This window comes from Cyclopterus lumpus, chromosome 8, assembly GCF_009769545.1.
Source record: "Cyclopterus lumpus isolate fCycLum1 chromosome 8, fCycLum1.pri, whole genome shotgun sequence".
NCBI classification, from domain to species: Eukaryota; Metazoa; Chordata; class Actinopteri; order Perciformes; family Cyclopteridae; genus Cyclopterus; species Cyclopterus lumpus.
This window is the reverse complement of record NC_046973.1, coordinates 21,629,924-21,647,583: the sequence shown is the minus strand read 5'-3', so window position 1 is coordinate 21,647,583 and position 17,660 is coordinate 21,629,924. Positions and strand designations below refer to the sequence as shown.

At 47.1% G+C, this 17,660-nt stretch overlaps 2 protein-coding genes across 7 annotated transcripts in view; one reads left to right on the top strand and one right to left on the bottom strand.

The window, feature by feature from the left end:
* The window catches only part of lmtk2 (lemur tyrosine kinase 2), a 20,667-nt gene extending 15,755 nt beyond the window's left edge, over positions 1-4,912 (top strand). For 2 of the 3 annotated variants that reach the window (XM_034539686.1, XM_034539687.1), the window contains exons 12-15: positions 83-3,116; positions 3,205-3,334; positions 3,430-3,681; positions 4,247-4,609. In XM_034539686.1, coding sequence (XP_034395577.1) covers positions 83-3,116; positions 3,205-3,334; positions 3,430-3,681; positions 4,247-4,275 — 3,445 coding nt within the window. In that variant the 3' untranslated portion in view covers positions 4,276-4,609. Of the gene's footprint in view, positions 1-82; positions 3,117-3,204; positions 3,335-3,429; positions 3,682-4,246 lie in introns of all 3 variants that reach the window. The other variant, XM_034539685.1, reaches the window with a different exon arrangement.
* On the bottom strand, positions 4,837-17,660 carry tecpr1b (tectonin beta-propeller repeat containing 1b). Of its 4 annotated transcripts, none has more exons than XM_034539689.1 (25): positions 17,524-17,660; positions 15,406-15,638; positions 15,149-15,328; positions 14,885-15,007; positions 14,678-14,800; positions 14,021-14,195; positions 13,536-13,636; positions 13,359-13,460; positions 12,564-12,691; positions 11,883-12,457; positions 11,560-11,666; positions 11,303-11,458; positions 11,076-11,225; positions 10,793-10,950; positions 10,508-10,611; positions 9,392-9,485; positions 9,195-9,291; positions 9,040-9,119; positions 8,906-8,962; positions 8,645-8,819; positions 8,304-8,439; positions 8,075-8,167; positions 7,892-7,998; positions 7,649-7,768; positions 4,837-7,237 (listed from the first exon to the last, which is right to left on the bottom strand). In XM_034539689.1, the coding sequence occupies exons 1-25, from the start codon at positions 17,654-17,656 to the stop codon at positions 7,115-7,117; spliced, it is 3,630 nt and encodes a 1,209-aa protein (XP_034395580.1). In that variant the 5' UTR covers positions 17,657-17,660; the 3' UTR covers positions 4,837-7,114. The 4 variants fall into 4 exon arrangements, 3 of the variants coding, with proteins under 3 accessions (XP_034395580.1, XP_034395581.1, XP_034395582.1); XM_034539690.1 differs by lacking the exon at positions 17,524-17,660 and adding an exon at positions 16,258-16,653; XM_034539691.1 differs by lacking the exon at positions 17,524-17,660 and adding an exon at positions 15,734-15,999.

Below are 17,660 nucleotides of genomic sequence, written 5' to 3'. Positions count from 1 at the left end.
TCAAATTGAATACACATGTAAAATACAAATATATGATGGTGGTTTACCGTTAAAAAGACGTCTGATCTCCTTGTTACTGCAGGCATGAGGTCCTGCAGTTCTGCTGGCTGTCTCCAGACAAGCGGGCCACCGCAGAGGAAGTGCATCGTTTGCTCATCTACCTGCGCATGCAAGGCCAGAAGGACATAGAAGAAGACTTCGATCAACGCTGGGACGCTCTCAAGCCGAACCCTTCCACACGGCAGACCACTGTTAGCCACTCGTCGTACCCAATCTTGGAACAGTTTGCTGACGACGCCCTGCGACAAGAGATCGACGAAGTTCTTACTGTCACTGAAACGAGCAAAGGTCTCAGCTTTGAGTATGTTTGGGAGGCAGCCAAGCACGACCACTATGATGGCAGCCATGGGCGCTCAGGCATGGACACGACATTGAACTATCACAGCATGTTCTTTCCTGTTTCCAGTGAAGACATCCAGGCACATTTCCCTGATCCCGTTGCCAGAGCAGCGGGCACAAAAAGTGGTAACACTCCTTCGGGAATTCCTGGAATTGTACCAGTGTTTGATGCACAAAAAACATCTAATGGAAATGAATATTACATACAACTAGAAGAACCAGGGGAGAGCACTGTTGGGGAAGATAGGAATAGAGGGCCAGACATGGACTTCAGTTCAGGCCGGCAAGACTTTGTTGTTCTCCAAGATGTCCGTCTGGATGAGTCTAGTACCGATGCTGATTTCTTCCACCAAAGTATTGACTCCAAGGATTCCTACTTACCAGACAGCCATATCTGGTCATCTCTTGAAAATGACAGTCCATACCACACCAACATTTTCACTGACGGGGGGTCCAAACAAGAGGACTCTCCTTCCTGGAGGCAGAGTTTTATGGAGCTTCCAGAGCGCAATGGGAACCCTTTCCTTCAAGGTGCACCTTTAGAAGTCCAGGAGGTGGATATAGATAAAAGCAATGATGATTCTTTTTTCGGGGATTGTTCAGAAGCCTCTTACATGGTGGATTCTGTGCAAGAGGAGGGGGAGAACACAGATGACAAGAGGCTTCTGAACACTGAGAAACTAGCTGACAACTTTATGTTTCTCAAGGACCACAGCCTGATGAAAGACAGATCAGGTTTCTCAAGTCCACAGGAGAATCTTCTTCTACCTGGTCGAGCCCACGAGCCAGAGGAACGGTTCAAAATGAGTTCTTGGGACAACATCGAGAATTTAGGTAGCTTAATCTCAGCAGACAATTATTTAAAACCTTCAGCAAGTAGCACATCCTCAAGACAGGAACTTTTAGACTCTCCAAGTATCAGCTCGGGGGAGTTATGTCCTTCTGTGGTTGAAAGTAAAACACTGGTGCCTTTCATTACGGTGGTCACAGAAGATGATACAAGCAACCGGCTGGCAGTTGGAAATAGTTCTTCCACAGAAGACCTTGGTCTGATGCAATCCTCTGACACAGGTGCAGACTCTGGTTTTGATTCTACCTCAAAGAGGTTTGAGGTTATCGTCGGTCAAACTGATGGCCACACCCCTGCAATCTCTGAAAGTGCCACTACAGACTCATTGTGCACAGATGCCAAAATTCCCAGCCTTGAAGAAGACCGTAGAACCTCTCAGAATATTGTCCAGCTCATAGAAAGTAAAATGCCTGAAAACCTGCAAGTCCAAGCATCGTCCTCGGACAACGGACACAGTGAAGACCTCACAAGTAATGATCTGTTGAGTGAGCTCATTGAGGATGCAGAACTGGAAAGCGCTCTTTCTGACCACGAAGAATCCTTTATGGACACTGATGGGCATCCTGTTGTCGGATCTTCTCTGTTGGTCTCTCGGCCGTCTTTGGACCAGATCAGCCAGGACAGTTTACTAGAAGACAGCATGTCCACCACTCTTCCCACTATAGATGATTCAGCCGAGACCCCAGACTCTTTAGACTCTCTTGACATCCACAGGCTCGGTGAACAAGGAGACGAGCTGAATGCTCAAATAGCCCAACACAAACTCCAGCCTCCGTACAAAATATCCGACAGTGGGTACGAGACGGAGAACCTGGAGTCTCCTGAGTGGAACTCTCAGCCGAATGAGAAAGACGATTCTCCTGTCAAAAACGGCCTGAGTGTTGCCGAAGAAGAGGAGACGGGGGAGCTCACAGCTGCTACAAATCTGGTTCCACCAGAAATCATCATCTCTGAAGTAGAGGGTGTGCTGGATACTCAAGGTGAGGATCTCTGTGAGGTCCAACAACCAGCTCCTGAAGCTCCTGCTGAGGAGCCCTTCATGGGCAGCAACTACAGAGACTCCGCCTATTTCTCAGACAATGAATCAGAGCCTGAGAAGAAGTCTGAAGAAACGGTTGCGGGAGGTTCTGGGGAAGTCACGTGGCTGAGAAACTCTACTGAGGTGACCAGCGCTGGAGGTCCAACACTGGAGGTCAACGTGGAGAGGGATGCAGATTCTTTAATTTCCCAGCACGAATCTTCTGTAGCTGCCGAGGCTCATGGAGAAGAGCCTCGTGCGGGGGGGGGCATATTATCGGATGCAGATTCTGATGTCGCAGGAAAACGCGAGACGGAGGCGACGAAGTCTCCCAACAGTCATAATGAAGATGGAAACAAACCGGAGTTGCTCAATGATGTCACATCTCCTGATCAATCAGAAGATCTAGAAACATCAACTCGACTCCTTCCTCAGCTTCCTTTTGTCCCTCCAAAACCGGTGCCAGAGAGCTCGGGTCATGCAAAACTAACCAGGACCTACGCGAGTGACGGACATAAAATAAAAGAGCCAGGCATGGAGGGGCGTTTCCTGGGGAGGCGGGACGGACAGGAAGACGACGTAGACGCGGACGAGGAGGACGAGAACAGCGACGACTCTGACGATGACATCCGTGGATACCAGCTCCACAGCTCCAGTTCGGAAAGCGAGGATGAAACCGTGCATACGGTGCCACTTATCGTCTCCGATGACAGTCGTGCAAAGAACCTGAAGAGCTTGTTGAAACGCAGCGCGCTCAACGTCCAGGCGTCCTCTCAGAGTTGCAATGCCGATAACTCCAGACGAGCCGTGTCTTTCTTCGATGATGTCACTGTCTACCTGTTTGACCAGGTGTTGTATTATCTATGTTGTTGTGGTATTATAGGTGTAACACATGTCTGTGGCCATGCTAATTCACATCCTACTCATTCTGATGTAGGAGACCCCCACCAAGGAACTGGGTGACCACTCCTCAGGCTCACACAATCAGGCTCCAGAGTTCAGCAGCCCGGTGCCCAGTGCCAGCTACCTGAACCGGTTCAACTCTGAAAGCTCCACTGATGAAGAGGGTAATGACACCACAACTACACCACTAACTATATATGCAGCGTTTGCTAATTGTCTTTGCCATTGCATGCCGGACTAATTCATGAAACCCCTGCAGGTGGTGGTTTTGAGTGGGATGATGACTTCTCCCCGACGCCTGCCTTCCTGGCCAAGACGGATAAAGGCTCCGTATCAAAGACCACGTCCTCATCGGCAGCGTCTCGCTTTTCCTCTTCGCCACCTGCAGCAGGCCGCGTGCTCGAGCCCAGCTGGACCAGCTCCTCAAACTACTCCCGTTTCTCCATCTCGCCGGCCAGCATCGCAAGCTTTTCCCTGACGCATCTCACCGACTCTGACATCGAACAAGGAGGCAAGTTAAGCATGCAGCGACTCCACCCTGCACGGGGTTTACATGTTAGATTAGAACATGGACACCACTCATCTCTGTGTAGTTAATATAGAGCTATGACTAGCTTAGCATAAGCTAACGTATCCAACAACATACTAGGATGTAACTGCACCGGGACAAAGAAATGGTCCCGTAACTCGCTGTAAATCTACAAGATGTTGTTTTTTACTTTTTCACAAATCTAATTAACGTGAAATACGGTGTTAGTTGTTTAACTCGTAGGTGTGGATTTTACCTTTTGGAAAAAGATAACTAGCTTGTTCCAGTCCTAAAGCTAAGCTAAAATTAAAATAAGTATATTTCCCAAAATGTCAAACTATTTCTTTAAAATTAGTTAATTTTCATTGCATTCTTAATATCTTCATATACTTTTCTTGGTGCAAATGTATTAATATATTTAATTTGATCAATGTTCTAGTTCTCCTCTGCCTACGGTTTGCAGAGTTGCCTCATGGGGCCTTTACATTACATGACATCGTCCTGTTGGAGTAATATTTAAACTCTTCGTCCTCTTGTGTTCACCCAGGAAGCAGTGAAGATGGAGAAAAGGACTAGTGTGATATAAATATTACCATCACACTATTGAAAAATGAACCTAAACGCACTTTTTAAGAATGGAGACCAGCTGAACAAGGACACATGATGCGGTTTGTGGACGCTTCTCTCAGGCAGAACTTTTCCTACACGAGATGTCCACGAGAACAACGACTTTCAGCCAATGAGACGGTCCCGTTGAGCCACACCTCCTCCATCAGTGTGTGGTTTGAATTCAGGAGGAAAGAAAGAGTTTCTAAATGTTTGCTTTAAAGACTTATCATGTGCATTCCAGGTGTTTGGCTGCTTCTTTTTATTGTGTGTCCAAGTGCACTCATTTTCCAGGACTTTCACCAAAAAAAAAAGAAGAAAAGAAAAAGACTTTTTATGCTCTGAATTCAACACACTGGGCTGGCAAAACTCGTCACTACAGCCAAATAGGAATAAGCTCTTTGGTTTCATCAGACCTAAAACTGAAGATCCAAGCTTTTTCTCTAACTTTATTACTTTTGCTCTTTCATGTTGTGCGATTATTTCAGTGGTTGCCTCTTCTGGAAGAATGATTTATTTTTTCGTAACCTCTCATCAGGTGTTTTATGTCACAATCTCCTCATTGGAGAGTCTGTGTGTGTGTGTGGTATCCTTCTGTACAGCATTTGAAGAAGAAGGGTTTAAATGTACCGTAACTAAAAGAAAACGTGAAACACTGAGTGTTCCTTTATTTATGCTTGAAAGGAACATTTGCAGTAAGTCGTTTCATATAGTTGAGACAGCCCAGTAAGAATGGTTGGCGGTCTGAGACACACCGAGTTGAGACAGTTATTCATTTAATGCTTCATTTGATGCTCTGATGGTTTTGACTACTTCTCGCGGTGCCTGTGATGCTGTAAAGACGGACGCACTCCATTTACTATCACTGCTCAGTCTAAAGTCACAGAAGAAAAGGGGGAGATTTTATTTTTAAATGTCAGAATGAAGAAATGTGCAATGAATTTAGTTAGAGGTGAACTTTGAGTTCGTAGGCGACGCGAAGCTTCAAAACCACTAGAACAAACTGCTGTGTTCATGTTCCACAGTTTCTGCCTTTTTATTTCATTTGTTTTAACTGTGTCAAACTTACACAACCGGTTCACATGGCATTTTCTTCCATTAGGACCCTCGTCCTGTTGCATTTTTTAGGTGTGAGTGAGTGAGAGAGAGAGAGAGGGAGCATAATGCAAACTGTTATGGATCAAGATATGCTTTCCCTCCAGGGTTTTCATGTACAGCTATAAAACAACCACCTGTAGGTTATGCCGTCACCGACCTGCTGCACTTCACCTGTTGGCTCACCTCCCAAACAGAAGGCACGATCTTAGAACGTGAACCTGTTAAAACCAGCAGTCTGTGTTTCAGTTAAACTTGAACATTTATTTAAGAAAATCTTGTTTTTATTTGACTACAGTATACATTTGCTTAATCTTGCACATTTGAGAAATGTAACTTAATGTTGAACTGTACTGATGTATGTAAATGTAATTATTTTTTGTCTGTAAATGGGAAATGATGTAACTCTTGAGTTCTAGGTATGAGGTTTCATTTTGTAACGTAAAGCTGAGTTGATGAACATATCACAGTCGGCTAAAAGCAGTTAAATTAAGACACAAGCAGATGTGAAGTCATTCTGTCCTTTAAACTTGTAGATTTCAAAAATATTTTTACGTCATATTTATCATGCTTAGTAATTGAATGAAATGTTTATAATTACATTGTTTATTATGAAAATAAATTCAAATGAACTTCTAATTTGTACTGCGTTTGACATTGGGAGGAGGAGGAGCCATGTTTGAAGGTCATACGGCTGTTTGACCTTCTGGCACAAACCTTAATTAAGCGTAATCTGCTGTTTAATATCGGCATGTTTTCAAATACTGTAATTATTATGTTGAGTACTCCAACGTATTGACTCGTTGGAGCTTTCTGCCACAGCCGTCTCCAGAAAAACAAAAGGCTGCATGTTTCCCTCAGAGGTCAGTCAAGTGATGGAGACCCGAGTCGAGAACTACTTTTTATTTATTGAAAAAAACTAAACATCCAAGTGTGTGTGACATCAGGTGTGTGATCGTCTGCTCTTCAACCACAGACTGAAATGATGTCCGGACATGAATCCATATTTTTAGACTTATTTCAATACCCTGGTAAGATGTATGTTGATGCATGGAGACATTCAGAGAGCTGCTGTGGAGTTACAGCACTTCAGTTATGTAGATGATATAATACTGACGGGAATAACTTTCCTTATTGCAGGAGGATGGAGAGGTGTCTTTTAATGGAGACTGAATTTTCCACGTTGCTCGTAATTTTTTTAAAAGCCTTAAATATTTGGAAGATTTATCGTAGCAATATGGGCGAAAAACACTGCAAACATGTAACAGACCAAAACATGGAGAAACAAAATTCAACAAATGCATAATTAATAAATAATTGAAAGCACATGCACATGTATAACAGGCAAACAAAAACCAAACAAGATTCTAGTAACAGACTGGGATCATGTGTTTGGAGACGAGTTAGCTTGGTAGCCACGCCGCAGCCCTTTATCAGAGTCTCGCCCTCTTTTCACAGGATATCGTATAGACGAATAAAAGCTATTGCTAGATCCCAAAACACCCAACAGCCAAAGCCTAGTTAGAGAACACATGCACTCACATCTACACTTCTGTCCCACATCACGGCCCATTAAATGCTCTCGTGCCCCTCATCCAGCGATCAGGGGCGTGGTTGTGCGTTCCCTCGACACGAAGGGATGATCAGGGCCCGTGGGATGGTTTGAGGAGACGAAGGTGGATCCAGGCACAAACGGGGCGGCGGGGGGCCGGCGCTACACGCCCACCGCGGTCCCGTTCACTTGTGTTGGGGGCGGCGGGGGTCCGACAGGAGGAGGAAGGGGGGCGCGAGGAGCCTCTGCTGAGTTCCCCCTCACACTGACGTGCTCCCATCCTCCCTGAGGGGTCAAACACGAAAGACAACAAATGACTTGTTTGCACATTACTTAACTTGTGCACTAGAGGGCAGCAACAGGGCCACAACATACTGGAAACTAATCTAAATCTCAAAGAATGAATCAAAAATATACAAAACGAGCAAATAAAAATAGTTCAATGTGTAGCTTGGTGTTGGTAACTGAGCCTCTGCAACCTTTCATATCTGTATCAGACATGAGCTGTTTTTAAAGTATTGAAAGACATCAACATTGTTGTTTTTGACCAAAAGAAAAATATATATTTCTTTAAAAGTATATAGCTTTTTTTCAATTCCTTGAGTGCTGGCAAAAAAAGTGTTTGTTGTGTAACTTTTCCTTTGTTATTATTTAAATGTGAATTCGAGGGTGTCTACTTAATGATCGTGGACTCACCCCTATACCATAGTCCCAGGACTGGCCCTGGGGCTGCATGGGTCCGACCCCCAGCCTGTGGCAGACAGCTCCGGGACTCTCAGCCGAGAAGCCTGGAACTCCCTCTGCTATGATCCACACCTGGAGAGACAACAGCCATTTATGGTTTATCAAACAGATTGATTATGTATACATATCTTTGTTTTCGATCCATCTAGATAGATCTCCTGTCAACTGCTGATAAAACTACAAGAGGTGTCGGACCTGGTCTAGCGGTCCCACAGACACCTTGGTGACGTTGTTAGAGATGAGCTCCCAGGCTGAGCCCTGAGGGTAGCTGGGCGTGAGGCCCTGTCTGATCCACAAGTTACCTGTGTGTAGATAAGAAGGGTTAACTGGATTTTCTAAAGAAGTTTTAAATAAAATTGTACGTCTGCTGGCACTCACTGTTTTCATCCACAGCAAAGACAGAGGTCCTCCCAACAGACAGCTGTCTCAGACTCTGCCTGGGGGGAGACGGGATGTGGTACCAGCATTCTCCTGTAGGGGGACGAGAGCGCTGCAAAGTTTACCGGGTAGATGGTATGTTTGATGTGCTGCACATTTCCCATAAGAGCATTTAGACGTTTGCCGTGCAGGTACGATGCGTGATACCTGCTTCACATCTTCAACAGACCTGCAGGGCTTTGTGGGGAGACGGACCCTCTGTAGAACACAGCGCCGTCCTTTGCGATGGCCCACACCTGGTTGGCTCCGCCGATAGAGATGGACTTAAAGGGCTGGTCTGTGCCAACGTGCAGCCAGGAGCTTCCCTGTGGGTCAGACACACGAGTTGGAGAGAAGACGTTTGCAGAGAACAAGACGAATACAAACACTGTGAAGGAATTACAATGACGTCATAAGAATCAAAGTTCGAGGAATATATTCAGTACATCTAGGAATAGTTCCTGCTGCACTCACTGTGAATCTCTCTTAAGCTCTAAAAGCAACTGCATGTTTAGAGTCAGCAAATCTCACCGCAGGATTTTGGGGGCTGGCACCCAGCCGACACAGGACGTCTCCCTTGTCGCTGAGGGCCCAGACGGGGACCTGCTCCATCCGGCTCTGGGCCAGGCACGGCATCAGAGAGATGTCACTGAGACGGATGGGCGGGACCTGCTGCCACGGACCTCTCAATGTGATCTTACACTTCCTGCACGCAGAATATAGGATTGTTTTAAAAAGCCAAAGAAACTGAGTTGCAAACCACAGAAATGTGAGTGTGTGTGTGTTGATTACCTCGTCCATCTTCTGCGCCGGACAAAGTCTTTCATGGTTTTGTGGCCATGAAACGTCCTGTGGGAGGGAGACCAGACAAATGGAACACCTCCGTTTCTGACAACGCGGATCTTTTAATAATAATAAGAACGTACGTGGGGAAGTCTGCCGCGTACTGCCAGCCTTCTTTGTCTGTCCCTCCAGGGACGTTGGCGTCCACAGCCCACTCTGACACCTGGAAGACAGATTAGTGGGGGAGAATAAGCCGGGGATGGAACAAGAAATCAAATGCGGTTTCAATCACACCTACCCAGGACCACTGAGGGGAGGGCGGGTGTGTGTTTCCTTTGCTGCACTCCTTCAGGCCGCTCTCATCACTCCACATAGGCCGGTCAGTAGGAAGTCCTCTGGAGGAAAAGCAAACAGAAAGTTGATGTTTTCAGGAGTCACAGACCCGTCGACAGCTGCAATGATTAAGGACATTTGTACAAGATGAAATGTTCCTACTTGTCTGCATATCCGGTCATCGGGTTCCACCTTTGATTCTCATACACGTGGACACTCCTCACATCCGTCTGCTGCTGCAGCTGAGCTGCAGCTCCTGGCGTGAACACACGTCAAGCTAGCAATGACTTAGCTACAGATGTGGTGCGTCTCTACAGCTGCACACACAAGCTGATTATGTCTTATGTGTTAGCAAGTACATCATTATATAAGTGACATACCTTTGATATTTAAAGAAAACAGCTGTTTTCTTGTACCAATTATAGATTATGGATCAAGCAAATGTAAAGTAACATGGAATCTAACCGTGAGAAGTTTTACTAGCAAATATTTTCCATGTTTACTTGATACATATTTAAGCAGTCACTACAAATTGTCACAGATCAATTTTACCGCGCCACTTATAAAAATGATTTCTACACACACACTGAAAAAATTTAACACTTTTCTTTTTGCTCCCATTTTTCAAGAAGCTGAAATCAAAATCCTTATTTGTCTCAAATTGTGTGAACAAAGGAGCTTGAATGGGTGTTGAAGACTCCCGTCCACCTGACAGGTGTAGCCCATGAGGACACAGGTGTGCCTCGTCACAATAAAAGGCCGACATGCACCACCACAGGTTTTAAAGGAGCTGCTTCATGAGTTCATGTTAAAGATCCTGAAGCCCGTTGTTGGTCCATCACCTCATGCTGACCTCTGTACACAACGTCTGTTCACAGCAGCCTACTGGGCACATCGCTGCAGGGTAAACACAGGTGTAATCAATAACATTATTAATGCGCACATCTGTTCCCTGGAAGGACTGTGACACACAAATCAAACAGTATTGGGACCATAATTACGTAAATTACACCTGTTGGCCCTGCTAGGAAATGTCAAAATGACTGCTGGGAAAAAAGGTTTCTTCCTTGGAGCTGAACACCAACAGCAGGTCTCTTAACGTGACGAGCCACACGTGTAATGATGATGCTGTCAAGTGCTCACGAACAAACATTTATTCATCTAGACCTATTATTTGCACTCGTGATGAATGGTAGCAAAAACCAAAAGTGTTTATATCTTTCCTCAGGTTCTGAATATCAGGGAGATGATTACATAGAAACATAGGGCTAAGTTTACCCGGGCTGTAGACCCAGGCGGCGCCGTCCCACCCGATGCCCCACACCAGCCCCAGACTGTTAGACTCTACACAGCGCAGGTGACCCGGGACCTGCCGCCAGAACCTGCAGCACCACAGCAGAAGCACCCGGTGTTAGCCACGTTATTGACAAGGTGCTGCAGTGTGTTAGCATGTTAGTGACGTGCAGAAGAAAGACAACGTAGGCACACAAAAGAAAGCTGATCTACCGGAAAGAGAGCGAATGACAACAGGCAGACCGAGGCTACATTTGGTATCAGTCTCACATGAGGTCACAGGCCAGTGTGTGTGCAGCGGCTTCCAGAGAGAAGGACGGCTCGTGGACCATGACGTCTCCCTTTGAGGTTGTGGCCCACAGGGCCTGTCTGGATGAGGGTCCTGTGATCCCTCGACACTCGAGGCAACAGTCAGTCAACAGGCACAGCTAAACACACAGACCCAGAAACCACGTCAATACCACTCGAGTAAAACATGAAACAATCGACTTAACGTGCAGTTGCATTTCCTCTGTGTGCTTACAAAATATGTGTTTGTCTGTGCAACTGTTACCCAGTCATTCATGTCCTTTTCAGTTTGTGCTGCCAGAACCAGAGGCCACCTCTGTTTGGTCCTCTGGGTGGTGTACACAGCAAAGGCATAGTGGCAGTCCATGACCACTGGAACCAGCGCTGTCACTTCATGTATAAACACATGAAGGTACTGGGAAGAGAGACGAAAGATGAAGAGAGCCAACAGCCGTGAGCAGACAGGTGAGAATGGAACTGACCGGAACCAACCTTTTTCTCATCATACTGTGTGTAGTAGACAAAGAAAATGCTGTCCTTCCTGCCGTCAGACTCGCTGGACTGCTCGAGAGCAACGGCCACATCCACCCAGCGCTGAGGCTTCCAGTCCCTCCACCAGCGCAGCGCCCCTTTACGCACCCACACCGACTGGCCAGGGCAACGGGAGGATGTGACCACACGGAAGGAGGCATGATTAATCCGAGTCGGAACGTCTGCGTTTAAGAGGAAGTGTCAAACACGTGTCTTACGTGGCTTTTCTCCAGCGGTTTCTTGCTGATCTCTCGGTGCTGCTGCTGCTGTTCGCTCCACGCTGCCGACTGCACTGGAGTCAGAGACAGGGAGCTGGTGAGAGGACCTGACAGACAACCAGAGAGGTGACACGCACAATCCATCTCTATACGTGTAACAGTACATGTCAGATGAACAGATAAGACTACATTGACATGCAATAAGCCATCAGCTCACCTTCACATTTTACAACATGCAGTTTTTTTGGAGGATTGTGTGACATTTATTTGTCGGTAAATTTACATAAATACTTAAACTCCCTGCATACTGGCTGCCCGTGTACCTGAGGGACTAAGCCAGCTGATCTGTGAACTTGCGTCCACATCGCAGCCTCCACCAGAGATCCAGGTCCACACCGGTGCGTCCTCTTCTCCAACACCCTGAGAGGTCCCCAGAGTCCCCAGGGCGCCCGTCGAGGGCCCCGCCGCCTGCGCACATCGAGCTGCTTCTGCTCCCTCCAAATCCACATTCATCCAGGGGACGTCGTGTCCTGCAGCCTCGGGGGTCGGGAGGATCGGAGCTGGGGACGGCTCCGTGACTTCTTCCTGCGGTACCTTTGTGATGGGGGGTTGGGCAGTGGAGGTTTTGTCCCGGTCTGACACCAGGCTGTTGATGAAGCTGTCGCTTGCAGGAATAAATGGTTTGGGGGCATCCTGTTGTAAGGCCGAGGGACGGTCCTCTGTTTTCAGGGGAGGTGGAGGTGTGTCGTTTCCCCCTAAAGGGACAACAGAGGAGGCTGCAGCCTGCAGGGCCGGGACGTCTTCAGTGTTTTGTGGATCAGGAGGACCAAACTCAGAGTCGGAGTCGGTGCAGCTCAGAAGGGAGCCTTTTGAGGCCTGAGCCAGCTGGCACTCCTTCCTATGAAACACAACCGCATATGGACAGAGCAGGAGAAGATACGGGATATAATCAGAGCGGTTTCATTACACGATTCAAGGAGATAAACGTGATCGTTTATTCAGACCTGGGCGGGACAACCTCTTTACTGTTCCCCCATTGGGCAGAAACAGGAATCCAGCCGCTCCCACTTGGTTCAGACTGCGTCACGCCCATTCTGAAGTACAGGCCTCGGTCCTCACCGACCGCCCACACCTGACGGAAAGAGAGAAGAAAACTATGTCCAACAACAAAGGGGAAACACAACAATCACACCATTCAGTATTAGCATCAACTAAAAACTAATAGGATATAAATGGCAGAATCCTGTCCGATAAAATAGAACAACACTTGTCTTCCCTCTTCAAAGGTGCATCAGTGACACTAGAAGGTCAACTGTAGCTTTATAAAGGCCATATACTGTAACACTGGCACCTGCCACAAGCTATATCCATAATTATCCATATCCAACCCTGAAATATGAAATATGGGATATGATGACGACGGCTTGGCCAGCTTCTAATGAGCCAGGAGGAATATCGTCTGGGGATATATAAGGCTGGGCCTGAGGAGGTGTGAGCTGTGTGTTTGCAGTGCTAGCAAAGTCTTCAGCAGTGAGACACAGAGACCGGCGCCCCTGACCCCAACCCGGATCTGGATCATCCTGAAACCAGATCCAAAAGCTGAGGGTAAATGAATCAGAGGGGAAGCAGCTAGAGGGACTGGAAACATCCTCCAGTAACAACATTGTTGAACCTACATGTTTGTTAGAACAACACAATTACATTCAGTGGCTTTTGAATTAGATCTTAAAGGGGAAACTCAATATATTGTGAGAAGGCTCTCATCCAAAAGGTGAAATGATCAAGAGAAATCTTTTCACCTGCTCATTGAGTCCGACATCCACCACCATCATCTCCCCTCCGATGCTGATCCAGCCGGAGCCGCGAGGGTTGTGTGAGTTCACGCCACGCCTGAACCACACCTGGACACACACACACACACACACGTTACCATCACAATGAACACCAGCTAGTCGGTGTGAGGAGTATCCATTCACCTTGTAGTCTTTGGTGACCACCCAGACCACACTAACTCCAACGGCCACGTGAAGCGCCTCAACCTCCTTTCCTGGTGATTCCACCTCCACCCACGATGTGCCTGGTGGAAGAGAAATGCTGCCTGTTTACTGACATGGAGGTAAGATCGTACCTCAAGCTGTCACCTTTACTGTGTAAAAGGTTCTGCTCTACAAAGCCAAACCAGGCTTTAATGACACATTTTGTTCAGGTGACGTTTAAGCTTAAACCATCAGATTTGACTTATTTTAAAAATGTAACGATGTATTGCTGCTGGTATCTTTGCGGGCTGTTTATATCGAGCTTCTTTTCTTTGGTTCCCACATGACAACACCACAGGCTGGTGAGACTTGGGTTACAGTCAATGCTGAAAAGTGTCCAATTTCACAAAAAAAAAAAAAGGAGCAAAGATTAGACTTAGTGTGAAATAATTTAGGTGTAAATGTGAATGACAGTGAATGCTGACCAGTCGGGCTGTCCAGGCTGAGGCCAGTACGGACCAGCAGGTTCCCATCCCACAGTAATGCCCACAGGAGGTCTCCGGGGCCGGCCGATAACTGAGCCACCTCCTTGGGCACTTCTACCTCCTCCCATCCGGAGCCCTCTGGGACCCGAGGGTGGATGCCCTCCCTGAACCACACCTGCAGGGTAAAGATAGAGTCTTAAGATGGGACTGGGTGGGGTCTGGCATAGCATGGTCCATAAGGAGGTATCCATATAGATCATTAATAGAGCATCAAATGGATGCATACTTTTATACTATATGTATACAGGATTCAGAGCACCTTTAAGTTTGACAATGTCAGTTGTATGAAGTCATACTGCCCTCTTGTGGACAGAAATGTAAAGTGAACTGCACTAAAAAGCAGCTTGTTGCTCGAATATGTGACTGAGACCTACATTAGAAGCATGTTATCTCATGTTAGCCTGTATGAATGGACTGTTACAGCAGTGTAGAGGTCGTCTAGAGGGGAATACACACAGTCGGTGCTGCATCAACTTTTACAATCAGAACACTGAACACTGTTTTCTAATAAACCCCAGGGGAGCATGGAATCCTTCACTCTAGCTAAGTGTACTTCACATGCACTAAAACATTGGACTGTTGGTCCAGCAGACTGACCTCTCCTTGTTGGGACACGCCCCAGAGGTAGGGATACCTTCCAGACTGGTCGCTCATCTCCCAACCACCACAGCTGATGTCACAGAGCGGCAGCGGCGGCTTCCTGGGATAGTCCAGGGGGATCTGCAGAAACACAGGGCGTGGCTTGAATCTCCCGTCGGACCTGTGCTCAACCTTTTTATTTCTAGAACCAGAGAGTGTCCACACTTTGGCCCAGCTGCCTTGTGCTGTGTATCTCCTGTAGCGGATCCACCGTCTGCGACGCACACAAGAGTTCCACTTCTTGTCGGGGGAGAAGTTGGCGGGGAAGTCGACTGCATACTCCCATCCCTAAAGAGACACACAAACCGAGCTGGAGTAGGACGTCAAGTGTGGTAACACACTTTATAACACGTGCATCAAAATTAGAAAGACAGAAAGCAAGATTGATGCATAGACATACATTACAAAGGACTGCATGTTGTTTCTTACCCCAGTCGGGTTGGGTTCTCCACAGCTCTGATCCACATACCAGTCTCCCTCCCACTCCCAGCTGCGGGAGGGCAGCTCAAAGCTGTGGAGCGGTTGAGGAGTCATCCCGGTCACGTCGCTCCACGGCCAGCGGTCGGTGGGCAGCAGTGTGTCGGTGAAGTTGTCCACCGGGTTCCACCTCTGGAAACACACACATGAGCAACAGCGCTTGAGCCTTAACGACACACAGCGTCTACTTCGTAAGTGTCTCGACATACCTGGTTTTCATAAGTCTCCTCCCGGTAGCGGATGGAGGTCTCACTGGGCATCATGTTGAGGTAAACGTGGTGGTCGCAGCCGATGCCCCAGCAGCGCCCCTTACCCGCGGTGACACGCTTCAGCTCCAGCAGCAGGTCGTCTGCACGCTCCCAGCGCTGGCCAGCGGTGGAGAGGCTGTACACCCTGCCATACACATCCACGGCCCACAGCAGCGTGATGGGCATGGTGGCCCCTGAATGGAGACAGCAAGACAGCACTCATCTTTCCAAGCTGTCCAATATGTATTTTATGCCCTTGAGCGTTATTTATATCCCGAAGGGCCCCAACCTTGAGTAAAGGCTGCATTTACATTTAGATGTACCTGTGAATATGAATAAGAAAGAGGATTAGAGACGTACAAGACATGTATATGTAATGCGATGTCATATCGTCAGAATTATGGTCATTTTCTATTATTATATTCCAACTTTACTCTCAAAGTTTGAACTTCAGTCTTGAATTTAGTCTCATACTGTTTTTTACCTTACTTTTTCTCAAAATTGTGAAATTCATTTGGGAATGTTGTCACTAAAACGTGGCAACGGGCTTTTAACTTGAAATCTCTGACCGGAAGTGTGCCGTTTATTCTGGCTGCCTAACTTGACACTAATCCGCTACAATATTGAGTCGCTGCGCCTCGAGCGGTTTATTGACATGCGATATTAATGATTGTGATCTCCAGCGTGAACGTCATCCTCATTCAACAAGAGGACACGAAGCCCTTCACATTAGATGTCTTATCATTAACTAAACCTTTGCGTCTGCAGTGCATCTTTACACACGCGCACGCGCGCACACACACAGCACGTCACCTGAATATAGGTGTCCGATCCGCGGTTGTCGAGGGGAAATCAACACACGCGACGTGACATCAGGTGCAGCAGCCGACACCTGCCGTGTCCCGAGGCGCACGCGACGACACGTTCAGCCCGGTTAGCGACGGAAGTTAAAACGTGCAAAGCAGCGGCGAAAACTCCGACATGGAGTCGAATGCCGCAAAGTGGTCTAAGCTGTTTACACCTCCGAGGGTTCAGGCACCGGTCCGCGGACCCTCGGAGGCCTTCAGCCGCTCCGCCGTCACTGGCACGAGGCGCTGTCGCGAGCAACACTTTGGAGGCGAACAGTCATTCACGCGTGTTGCGGCTGCGGCGTTTCATCCCGTTCCGGGACCGGAGGAATGCTCCGGGTCGCACTCCCGAGACCACAACAGGAAATGGAGGACGCGTCGCTCTGATTGGTCGAAGCGCTTGCAGGAGCGCGTGATCTCGTGCTCCTATTGGTGGAGCCCGATGAGCTCCTGATACTTTTTTTCCGACACCCCGCTGATTGACGCGCATATTTAATAATTTATTCAGCGCTAGATGAATTATTGATCCCGAGGTTGGTTTTACATGTTAGGCTACAGACAACCGGACGTTTGGGTCCATTTACAGAGGACTGGCCCACTCGAGTAGGTTTGCAGGGACTTTTTTATTTACTTGAGTATATGCAACCGTATAAATCTGTATAAACTATACTACTCCACCTCAGAGGCTTTTCACTTCACTATGTTTGTCTGACAGCATGTTACTTTTACTTTTCACACTTTTTATTTTACATTCCTGTCAAAATGTGGCTATATATATATATATATATATATATATATATATATGAGGTGTTCTTAAATAAACTGAAGGATAAAGTGCTCCTTTGTGTGTTAAGGAAACACTTCTTAAGATAAATAGAATATTTAAAAAGTCTGAAAATAGAGCTTTTTTCCTAAGTGGACTTTTTAGAGATGATATAATATGATGCATTGCTAACCAACAGTATATAAGATAGCTCAAATTAGCACAGCAACAGCACTCAAATGTAGTATACATAATAATCCCAAAACATCATCTTTAGGGGTGAACAACGAGTCCACCGGACAGCTCCCTCGTCCTTCGGGGTCCCAGGTCATCATCAACAGTCATCATATACATAATATTTATTATTATTACATATTATAAATGTACATCTCTAAATCTGGGGACGTGAATCCAATATTATGCAACATGAAGGGTAACCAAGTCATAATGAACACATTAATATCTAACCTGATGCATTGCATGTCGCTGACTTCATTACGTGTGTACCATCGGGCCCGCCCGCCTGCACCGGGAGGTCACGGTGCGCTGCTTGCGGCTGCTGCATGCGGCCGCATGCAGCAGCCGCATGCAGCAGCCGCATGCAG

Bases quoted from the DNA above. Each gene is read 5' to 3' on its own strand.
- tecpr1b (XM_034539689.1), bottom strand. From the start codon at position 17,656: ATGCGGCTGCTGCATGCGGCTGCTGCATGCGGCCGCATGCAGCAGCCG. The intron at 10,951-11,075 runs GTAACAGTTGCA...CTGTGTGTTTAG, and splicing joins AAAAGGACATGAATGACTGG to CTGTGCCTGTTGACTGACTG. The intron at 7,238-7,648 runs GTGAGTCCACGA...TTGACCCCTCAG, and splicing joins CCTGGGACTATGGTATAGGG to GGAGGATGGGAGCACGTCAG.